The 12,260-nt window shown below is 37.3% G+C and overlaps 1 protein-coding gene across 6 annotated transcripts in view; it reads right to left on the bottom strand.

Moving 5' to 3' along the window:
- Window positions 1-12,260, bottom strand: part of Rbms3 (RNA binding motif single stranded interacting protein 3) — a 1,302,406-nt gene that overhangs the window by 735,966 nt on the left and 554,180 nt on the right. For all 6 annotated transcript variants that reach the window (XM_048795444.1, XM_048795441.1, XM_048795440.1 and 3 more), the window contains exon 3: window positions 2,091-2,264. In XM_048795444.1, coding sequence (XP_048651401.1) covers window positions 2,091-2,264 — 174 coding nt within the window. The remainder of the gene's footprint in view (window positions 1-2,090; window positions 2,265-12,260) is intronic.

Consider the following 12,260-nt stretch of genomic DNA (forward strand, 5'->3'; position numbering starts at 1 on the left):
AGGTGGAAAAAAAAAAAAAAAAAAAAAAAACAGCTTTTCCTCATCAAAGAGTGTGGCCCTGTCAACACCTTGATTTTGGTTTAGTAAAAGTCATTTCAGACTTCTAACTTCCAGAACTGTAAGACAATAAATCTCTATTGTTTTAAGCCCCCAAATATGAGGTTGTTTGTTACATCAACTATAGGAAACTAATACAGTGATGTAAAAAAGGACTCTGAAAAAACACTTATTTGGTCAGGTAGAGGCCACCCTGTGTTCTGAGATTTTAACAAGGCTATCAGTGTCAAGTTAACTATTCACACACTTGTGGGGGATATCAGGATTCCTTGGTAATAGGGAAATGGGGGCCAAAGGCAGCCCTTTGAGTCAGCTGCTTCCTCTGCAAACAAAACAAAGAGCTGGAAATCTTTAACTCAACTAGTGAATTGGAGGAAGGACCAGCATCTCACAAGATGGGTAAAGCATTTATAGCTCTGCTAAAGCCTGCTAAATTTTATGAGTCAAGAAAATCACTGGGAATATATTCAGACAAGGGTTCCTTTTCTGCAGTTTTTGCCATAAAACCTCTTTGGATACTATGCTGCATGGCAACCATGGAAGCTACTCCCACCAGCTATTTCTCTAGTACTTTGACTTCCAAAATGGATCCTAGAAAATACTATGAGATAGATCATGTTTTGGGATGTTGTTATCCTACCCTGGCTCACCGTCTCCTGTGTTGAACCACTGGCTTATTTTTGGATGATGTAATTCTTTTTACTAAGAAGTAGTACAGCTAAATGAGTACTGATCTTAGAGTCAAGAATTTAGTGTCATCTGATCAAAGCATGGGAAGGAAATTTGGAAGAAAGTTTAAATGTTGGATTAATGGAAGAATATCAAGTAGGCTTTAAAGTTCATCCTTAGAGTATCCCTAAAATCAGAAGTATAACACCCATAACTCTTTTTCTAAAGAGTCTCTAATCTTTTTGCTTCTATTTTTCTTACTGGACTCCCTTGATTCTAAGTGGTCTCACAAAAGAAAATTATCAGATAGGTGCTGATTTTTAAAGCATAGAAAGTGACTATAAACCTACAATGTTCCTAATGATTTCTAAGATAGGATGGCATCTAATCTTCATCCCTAACCCTAAACCTAAAATTAGGTATTTCGTAAAGACAAATGTTCCTTTATCTGGTAATTGTCCTTGGATGTAAATAAATACACAGAGTCATTGAGAAAGCGTAGTGTATTACAATGGACAAGAATAAAGGTGGAAGGCTAAACAGCTGGAGTTTGAATCTCAGGCCCACTACAAGCTGTAGAGCTTGAAGTAAGGTACTTAAATTTTTCTGAACTTATTTCACTACCCCTTAAAATGATGCTAATAATGCCTATTTTGAAAAGTACACACACACACACACACACACACATATATATTTATACACACACATAAATATGCATATATATACACACATGTATATGTATAAATTCTACATATGCATATATCTATCTATATAGATATGAACACAATAGAATACAAACAAAAATACTTAGGACAGACCTTGGAAAATATTAAATGCTTAATAAATATCAGCTACTTTTAGGTGACCTTGAGTCCTCTTTGACAACAACTTCAGAGTTCTGTGTAGTAGTAACTGGAAAATATTCCTATATTTTTACATATATACAAATATATAAGGCCATCAATGATAATGTGAGCATCCAAGATCCACTGATCCTCTATGCCACTTTGAAGGACTCCTCCATGAGCAAAGCAACCAACTAGATTGATAATTAACAGCCAAGAGGAAACCAGAGGATAAAATCAGAGACCCAAAACCTTTGTCTCCTCACCACACCATTTGAAAATTCTTCCTACCTATGTTACCTAGAAATAACTTTAAATGAAGTACCAATTTTCAGCAAAGATCATCCAAACATATGCCACTTAAACACTTAAGACATTTCCCATTTCTCATCTCTTGTACCCAAGAGCAACATATTCATTAGAAAAATAGCCCAATTAACAGAGAAACAGCAGCTCTAATTATAAAATGTACCTGCATAAAGCATCCAATGTACTAAATATGGAAGAACAGGTACTTACAGCAGGGTGTCCAGTACAGTAGGTATAGCTGGCATGGGACTGGTAGTGCAAGCTGGCTCTTGGGAAGGAGTATGTATTCCAGGCTGGTTGGCTGCTGTTCCACTGGGAGCTGAAGCCAGGGCTCATGGTCACTCGTGACTTACTAGTGTGATAGGCTCTCACTGTGGAGCTGGACTATCAAGGAGAAAGAAATGCAATGTAAAGACTGCTCTCCGTGTATAAAACCCAAGCCAGTTACATACAGTCACATGCATGCTCATGGATGAGCTTGGCAGAAAACTCAGTGACTAGGAAAACAGCCGATGGCTTAAGAGGAAGCATTAAATACTGTTCTGCTTAAGATAAAATGTTTTCTCACTATTACAATTTTGACTGGATGACAAAGCACAAAGGCCCATTGAAATCAATCTCATGGAAAACAGTTTTCGTCTAGTTGCAACAAGCAACTCTATCCTTCGGAAATGAGTTATGCTTCTGTGGTGATGGCCAGGGTGATATTTTCAATTACATAAATGTCCTTCGTCACAGGGCTCACACCAGAAAGTCACCATCAGTCTAATCTGAATGCAGTAAATAAGAATCTTAATTTATGAGGATTAGATTGAGGCACAGATTGGTGGCCAACTCTAAATGGTATTCAAATTCCATGAGTCTATTGCTCTCCTGAGGAGACATCAGTGGAAATCTGGACACACTCCAACTGGTCACCATTTGACTGCCTGAAGACAGCGAAATGGTGAAACATTTGAAATTGCCATTTACCCCCAACCTGCTCTATTAACGCAACTGAAAATATAGTGGTAGTAAAATATCAATTTGCCAAATGTTAACTATATCTGGTTGTTCATAACTGTAGAATTGACTGAAAACAAAACTCACTTGTATCTTCTGTCCTTCTTTGTCCTCAAATGGCCACAGTATATAAGGCATATAATAGTTTCTTTTCAGAGAGCACATTCTATCATCAAATTGCAATAGCCACTTACCCCAGTGGCACAGTAACTTTCACAATAAATTCTATTTATAAATCTATGGATCTATGCCAACTCAATCACTGGGAAAATGTGCTAATCGCATTGCTATTATATTCAGGAAATCCAGTGGGGAAGAAACTTTTATCCAAGATTGTGTTTCCCATTCAACTAGATTCTGATATCATTAGCTTACAGCAAAAACTTTTCTGAGAATAGACTTGAGCATTTTGGGGTAACTGGACCTCAGCAACTCAAACATGCTAGGCAGGGCCATTTCTTTCCCAAGAGTTCAAAAATATTTGGAAAAAAAAGAAAAGAAAAATTAAAACAGTGATTGAATGGTAATTAGCAATTTAAAATGTTTAAACAAAAAACTGGAAAACACAGCCTTTTTGAGGCAACCATTTTATCTGGTTGTCTATCTATCCCCATTCCCATCTCTCATTAGCACAACTAGCAAGCGTGCAATCCACATGGCTCAATATTTCACTAAGATAAGCAGCCACTGAAACAAAATGTACACACTACTGCATACCTCTGCAGGGGAAACCTGTTGGAGAAGGAGAACGGTGGACTTTTATAAAAACAGGACATTTGTGCTTGGTTCTAAGTATAGAAACTATATATAAATATCCCTGTTCTCTGTGCCTCAGTCACAATTATCTCAAAGAAGAAATGAGTCCACATCAAATTTATCTTGAGCTCTGGAAGTATCTTAGTTTCTGCTCTGTATTTATGCTCACTAAATTCACTTTCAAACTCAGTTGCATTCAGAAGTAGCTCCTTCAACACTAGGTCCAGTAGTCACACGTTTAGTTTGTTGTTGTTGTTGTATTTTTTTTTAATCTGTTTCTACATGTACGTTAGATTTGGAGCTTTAAATTTTATGTACAGGTGAGTTTGTAAGTACCTCCACTTCCTAGTTATGTTCCCAGTGCCATCAGTCTCTCAAAGATTTTATTCATGGTGATCTTCTTCCTGCAAGTCTCCTCCCACTCTTTTGTAAAGGTCTTAGACTTCCTTCTTGGTTCTGTTCCTGATTCTACCAGTTTATCCCCCTGGCATTTTAGCTATCAAAGAGCCCATACAGTGTTGCTGAAATACCTTAGCATTTTATTATATTGTTGTTGTTGTCGTCGTCGTCATCATCATCATCATCATCATCTATCCATTTAATCTATTTATCTCAGCTTTCAACCAGGCTCAGAAGAAGCTACTAAAACCAATACTGAATTGCCTTTTCTATAGCTAAGGAGTTACTTCCCCTTGATCACGGAAGCCTCTAACAGGCTTCACCCCCTCCCCATGACAATCATTTTCTCCTAGACTCAATGTTCCTTCTGACTGTACCTGCTTATCTCACTACTTGCCGCTTTTCCTTTTTCTCCATAAATTAGGTCATTTTCCCAGGACTTAATCCTTAGTCTTGTGTTCTAAACTCTTTTAACTTTTCTCCTTTGTGATCACATTCACGGTCAAAGCTTGAGGTGTTACTTCTAAGATGACCCCTAGATATAATTTAGCAGTACCATCTCTCTCCTGAAACCGAGCCCTCAATTTTAAAATATCTGCTGGCTGTGGGCTGTGTAATTATCAATCACCTAAAGGGATCCAGAGTTTCAATTACCATTCATAAAATTAAATGAATTGTTTTACTCTAAAATTTTACCTCCTCTATAATTTGATCATTTTCAAGGTGATGAGAACATTTTTGAAACCAACTGCCTGGAAGCCTTATCAACTTTCACTCATTTATCTTTCCTCCAATTTCAATTATCTGTGTCATCAAATTCTATTGAATCTTTTCACATGATTCTTGAATTGATTTGTCCTTTCCATTCCTATTACCACTACCCATTTTTAAGATTTTCATCAGTTTACACCAGAACTGCTAAACTGAACCAAGAACTTTCCACCTTAAGCCATGACTGACCCTCTATAATGACGTGACATTTTGAATTTCTGAAAACCTGCTTTTATTGTGTAAATCCTCACTGGAAAATGTTCTGTGCTTTCCTACCATTTATGAAAGAAAATCAAAGCTTCTTAGTCTCTCATTTGAGATTCTTCCTAATGCCATTCTATCTGACATTGTAACGCTTATTTTTTGTTCCTTTCCATCTCATCTCAAGTTCTAAATAAATTGTTACTCCGAATATGACCTATATGTTCATACCATTGTCATTCATGTCATCGAGAGGAATATTCTCACCTTCTGTTAATTCACACTTCCATGATGCTGAAACACTTGACATTTTCTGAAAACCCTATTCCATCAGCCTCAACCATCAACCAGCCATCAAGAAGACTTTGCTTCCGCTAGGCTCTGCCTGTCCTAATTTTCTGTCATGTTCATCTTCATCTTTTCATTTGTGTCTATGCGGGAAATTAAAGTCGTAACTTCATCAACTTAAGCTCACCAAATTGCTCAGATAGCCTTTCACGCAACAACTCTTGAGTCCCAGCACACATCATTCAGGATAAATGCCTTAGTTGTATTTCTCAGAAGCATATATTACAACCCAAGGACTGAGTACTAGTAGTTCACTTTGGAATTGATTCCCAATAAAATCAGTAGAATCAGTCAATGGGGATAAAGAGTGAGCTGCTAAGTTTGCGTCATTGAATAAGGTATAGCGTTGAGATCTGTCTCCACTGGGGAACTCTGGAAGACAGTGTAGAATATACCACAGAGTTAAACCACACATGTGAGGAAACTGGAGAATGTAGCCCACTATTGCCTTTCATATTGTCTGAGAGCTGCTCATGGAAACTTGAATTCTTTAGCACTTCTTGCTTGCCTCAGATTCAGGTCAAAAGAACATTCTTAAGTAGAGAGTCCCAGGACACAGCTGACATGCCCTGTAAGGGTAAGAACCAAGAAGGTATAGGCAGAGTATACAGTATATTGTATACAGTATATTGTAGTATATTGAAATACTACAATACACATAGCATCTTCTCCTAAATGGTTGACTCTCTGACCTTCTCTACATCTGCCGTAGAACTCCAAGTACTTATGTTTTTCTTCCTTTTGAATGACTAAGAGCAAGGGCTCAAAAATATTGATTAAATTGCACAGATTATCCTCCCTTTAAAAGACAATGTGCAAAAGAATATACTGGAATGGCCAATGAGCATGCAAAAATGTGCTCAAAATCATTAGTCATCAGGGAAATATAAAATAAAGCTACAACTACATATCAGTTTATACTCACTAGAATGGATAACCTAAAGACTGAAAATATTAAATGTTGATGTGTTATTGGGGACCTGAAATTCCCATATATTGTTGGTAGCAAGTTTAAGTTGGTAAAACTATTTTGGAGAACAAAGTTTGATAGTTTTTTAAAATGAATTTTTCAAATAAAATTAATAATACATCTACTTTATGATCCAACAATTCCATCCTATTATTTGCCCAAGAGATAACATACATATAGAAAAAGACATTTATAAAAATGGGAATAATAGCTTTATTCACAATAGTCATGAACTAAAAATTACTCACGTGTATTTAACAGGAGAATAGATTTTTAAAAAATTGGCGCATATTCATATAATGAAATACTATAACACTATCGAGAAGAATAAACATGATACACAACAACATGAAGGATTTTAAAATCATGCCAAATAAAAGATGGGAATAAAAGAATGAATATGTGTGAATTTATTTATATGAGGTCCAAGATGAATAAAGAAACATATATAGTAACAGAAATCTAAAAGTGATGGCTGGGAGTTGAAAACAATTAATTAGAGAGGGTGTTAGAAATGTTTGCTATTTTATTTGGGGTGGTTATTACATGAATGCATACATTTGCCAAAACTCATCAAAACTGAACACTTGAGACCTGTGTACTTTATTATGTCTTAATTATATTTCAATCAAAGTTTGAAATTATGTTTCAATTGATGTCGGCCTATTGCAAAAGGCTGACTCCTGAGTTTTCAGTGACAACATCGAGAAATGGCTCAGATGCCATTTCTCATTTCATGTGGAAGCCTTGTGATCAAAAAAAAAAAATCCTAATTTTCTAGACACCATAATTGGCTAATCTGAGTTCCACTATCTTTTCCCTCCTTGGCATGCCCTTTGAGAGTAATGCCAGGGAGCTTCTAACAGCCAAAAGGCAGGCAGCCAGAGAGAAGAGCAAAGAAGCTGGATAAAGAGCTTCTGAATAACTAGGCGCTGGCAGCCTCGCCCAGTGTCTGCCAACAGATCAGGGGTCAGGACTGTTGGAGGAGAAGAAAAAAATAGAGCACTGCACAAAAGAGGGGTCCTCTAACATGCATGGAGAAACTGCCAAGCTCTAGGGAACAGTTGCTGTTCAATCTATTCAGTCAGAACTAGAAAAAAGGAAGAAAGGGAGGGGCAGAGGGAAGGTGTATTCAGAAAAAAAATTGCAAAGAGGAAGAAGGAAATAGCTAACATTATGATTCCTAGAGGTAATTCAATGATACTACAGGAAAATAATAAGAGCTATACTTACACGCAAATTACTACCCATCAGATAGTATTTCAAGTGCTTTATATTTGCACAGTAGCAAGCTGTATATTCCGCAAAATGATATTAAGAGGTAGTTACTGTTACTATGTGCATATTAGAGGTGAGAGGAATTGGGTAACTTAAAAATTTAAGGTCATATAATGACCAAACTGTTGAGTTTGGATTCAAATCCAGATATGGACTCCAGAATCCATGCTCTTAAATATTCTGCTGACTTTGGGTTCTTCCTAAAGAAAATTCTATGACAAGGACTAGGTGTATGCTTTTTTTTTTTTAAGTATTTGTGTGGGGGGGAAAGAGGGGGTGTTAAGAAATAATCCCCGCAAGTAAACCAGGGGGAAGGGATAGACAGACTGGATGAGAAAATGAAAAAGCAAGACAAATGTGTTCTATTGAGATCTACAGCTCAAGACCAAAGGCACATGGATTTGGCTTAGACCTATGGGAAATGTTCAAAATGCTCCTAGAATTAGTTTTCCACTGAGAGTTAGTTGACTGGAGCACTTGCCTCAGGTGAGTATTGTTCTGAAGGAGGTTATCACCACTATTTTTCCCAAGATGTGTTTGTAAATTGGAGAATGAATTATTTGGGTACCAAAGAAAGTCCTGGGCAGAAACTGGAAAAACAGAGAGGTAAAATCAGCTATGATGTTGTCAAGCGCAAGATGAATCAGAACTGTCCATTGTACTTGTAGGAAAAATCAAAGATAAGCCTGGGAGCGGGAGAGGGGAATATGGTTCTATTACTACACACATTTCTCTATGAGTAATAAGAGCAAAAGTGGTATTCATAATAGCAATGTTAATTGAACACTTGCTGCTATGTGTCTTTCATGCATTGTCTGAGTCCTCAGAACAAGCCAATGATGTAGGTGCTATTATTCTCATTTTGCTGACAAAGAAATTGGGATTCACAGAGGTTAAGTGATCTGCCTAAAGACACAGAGCAAGTAATATTCTGTAAAAGTGCAGAGTATACAGAATTAGGATTGATTATGTGACTAACAACTTTTCATTTCCAAAACAAAAAGCTCAAGAATGAACAACATATTCCACCAAATAAGAGAGAGCTTGAGAGTGAAATCATGATAGCTATATGTTAATATAAATTTATAGAGAAAATCAATGATCCAAAAGAGCACAAGACTGTTGTGAGGTAAAGGAATGAGAACTACTCACTGCTAAAGAATTATTATTCTTTATATATTCTGCTGTTGGGGATATGATCATCACATGATAAAGAACTGAAGTTTGCTCAAGTTTAGTTATCAGTAACTAAATTGCAACCTGAATTGCTCACATTTGTCCCTTGTGTTGCTGTTACTGAGCTGGGTTGTAGGTTAGTGGTAGAGTGTTTGCCCGGCATGCACAAGGCTCTGGGTTTGATACCAAGCATAAATAAATAAATAACCTGCTATTGCTATCAGTGAAGGAAATTGCAAGCTAATTTCAGAAATAGTTAATAAATTTATAGATTTACACAGAAAATACTTTCAGCCTATGCCAATGGTAACTTAAAATATTCCTGAAGTTAATCTTAAGGAGACTTTATTTCTTTTGTAGTAAATAATCTTAAAGCATAAGGAATACGAGTCATGTACTAACAGAGCGGAGGGTCTTTTTATACTAATTACTGTAACAGACATGTTTCTCCAGCCTTAGCAGCCTCCTTGGTCTTCCCACAGCTTCTGCTGAAGCATTTCCTTAAGGACAGGGTTATTCCAGGTGACTTCCTCAAATTGCATCTGAAGGAAGCAGGTAGTCTCTTAAACCAATAAGACATTTTCTTCTGGAAACACAAAACTTCCATGCAATAAATTGTAAATCTCTATAAAAAGTGATGTAAAGGAAGAAATGGAGTTTGTGTGAATGAACAAACAAAGCCCATTTGGGAAGGAGCAATGGGGAGCAAGGATAGAGAAGGAGGAAGAGAAAGTGCAGATGTTAGGAGAGACAAGAGGTGATCCTACTCAGAGGAGAGGGAAGGGATGTTTCTGGTGCTGGGTACCTTAGTTTTAGGCTCCAGTTTCTTGGAACACTTGGCTGTGAGTTCCATAAGTTAGTCCTGAGCCTGGATATTCAGTTCTTTTCTTCTTAAGTGATCTCAAAGAGAAATCACAAATCAATGACCACTGACTAAGAAAAGTGAAAGGAACAGATTTGCAGAAACAAGTAGAATTGAGAGACCACATGGTCCAGAGGAAGAGAAACAAAGTACTTTCTGGTTTCCATAATTTCTGAAACACATTTCATAGAAATCCTGTACATCATGCTAGCGAGACTCCCATTTAACCTCCAGCAGGTTGAATGGATGATTCAAGAAGCTTTTTGCTGCTGTAACCAAGTACCTGACATGAACAATTTAGAGGAGGAAATGTTTATTTTGGTTCATGTTTTCAGAGGTTCAGTCCACAGTCAGCAGACTCCATAGCTCTGGGCCTAAAGTGAAAAGGTGAGGCAAGAACATCATGGGAAATTGGTGGCAGAGGAAAGCGCTCAGGACATGGCAACCAGGAAGGAGAGAGGGAGAGATGGCGGGTGAGGGGGGTGCTCCGTTCACCAAGCACAAAATACTAACCCCAAAGGAATATCCAGTAACCTATTTCCTGAAGCCACAACCTACCTACCTACAATTACTGCCCAGTTAATCCATATCAGTGAGTGCATTCACTGATTAGGTCCCAGTTCTCATAATCTAATGATTTCACCTCTGGACATTCTTGCATTGTCTCATACATGAGCTTTTGGGGGACACACATTCAATCATAACAAGGGATTTATCTTCCTAACAACCAGATGGTTACTTTCTGAACACCAATATTCTTCCCCTTTTTTTCATGCACCTTCATTTTCTTCTATAAAATATGTTTACTGCCCTTCTCCTTTGACTTTTAAAAAATTTTTTATTTATTCTTTTTAGATATACATGTCAATAGAGTGTATTTTGACATATTGTACATACTTATTCTAATTAAATCCCATTTTTGTAGTTGTAATGATGTGGAGCTTCACTTGTCATGTATTCATATATGTACATGAGAAAGTAATATCTGATTCCTTCTCCTATCTTCCCTATTCCCATTGCCCCTCCTTTCCCTTCATTCCCCTTTGTCTAATCCAGTGAACTTCTATTCTTTCCCTCTTCAACCCCCTCCCTTATATCCACATATCAGAGAGAACATTCAGCATTTGGTTTTTTGAAACTGGCTTATTTCACTTAGCATGATAATCTCCAGTTGTGTCCATTTACTGGCAAACACCATTATTTCATTCTTCTTTATGTCTGAATGATAATCCATTGTGTATATGTGCCACATTTTCTTAATCCATTCATCTGTTGAAGGTTGGTTCCATAGCTTAGCTATTGTGAATTCAGCTGCTATGAACACTGATTTGGCTGCATCACTATAGTATGCTGATTTTAAGTCCTTTGGTTATATATATATACTAAGGATTGGGATAACTAGGTCAAATGGTGGTTCCATTCCAAGTTTTAAAGGACTCTCCATACTGCTTTCCAGAGTGGTTGCATCAATTTGCAGTCCCACCAGCAATGTATGAGTGAATTTTTCCCCACATCCTTGCCAACATTTATTGTCACTTGTATTCTTGATAATTACCATCCTGACTAGAGTGAGATGGAACCTCAGTGTAGTTTTAATTTACGTTTCTCTAAGTGCTAGAGATGTTGAACATTGGTTCATATATTTGTTGACCATTCATATTTCTTGTGAAGTGTCTGTTCAGTTCCTTTGTCCATTTATCGATTGGGTTATTTGTGTTTTTCCGTTGGCTTTTTGAATCAGTATTTTCAGATCACGTTAGCCACTGAGTGACCCTCTACTGAAGATTTTAAAGTTGTTTTAATTCTAAAGCAAGAATTGCATCAGTAGAGATTAAATGTGTGAACCAAATTCTACATGTGAAAAACCAGGTTATGGGTCTAGTAATTAGAGAAAAGCATGACAACATACCACACATGAGAAAGGCAAACCAGGAGATTGTTGAATGTATGTGTAAAACTATGTCATGCACATCTAGTTATTATTATTGAAAATAGTGTTATAAAATGTACATACACCTATATTTTTTATAATTTTTCCCAATTGTTAGTGTTGACTTCTTCTTCTTCTTCTTCTTTTTTTTTTTTTTTTGCAGCACTCATCATGAACCTCATGCTACAGGAGAATCAGCAAATGTTTCTCTGTGTGTGTGTGTGTGTGTGTGTGTGTGTGTTGTGTGTATGGGGACTCACATACACACATGCACATACCATGAACACAATTCTGTAAGTAGCCACAATGGACTTTTTGGTTAGCAAATGTCAACATGAAGTTCACAGAGAGGCTAAATGACTTCCTGTGTGTGTTTGTTTCCCGTACTGCCGGTGCGGAAGTCTAAAAGGAACAGTTTCTACCCAACAGCTCTCAGTTTCAATAGGTTTTTCAAATATCCCTCCCCACCCCATGCCCCAAGCAAAGGACTCCCACTGTGTGGCTTTTAAAGATTTCACTTACAACTGGCTGAGCGAGGAGCCTGAATGGACAGTCAAACCCACACCAAACCTCTCTTTGCACCCTGTGTGGGACAAGCGGTGACTTTGTTCATTTACAAAGGCCCGAGAGAGAGAGAGAGAGAGAGAGAGAGAGAGAGAGAGAGAGAGAGAGAGAGAGAGAGAGAGA

The sequence above is a fragment of the Marmota marmota genome, unplaced genomic scaffold (genome assembly GCF_001458135.2).
Source record: "Marmota marmota marmota unplaced genomic scaffold, marMar, whole genome shotgun sequence".
Taxonomy (NCBI): Eukaryota; Metazoa; Chordata; class Mammalia; order Rodentia; family Sciuridae; genus Marmota; species Marmota marmota.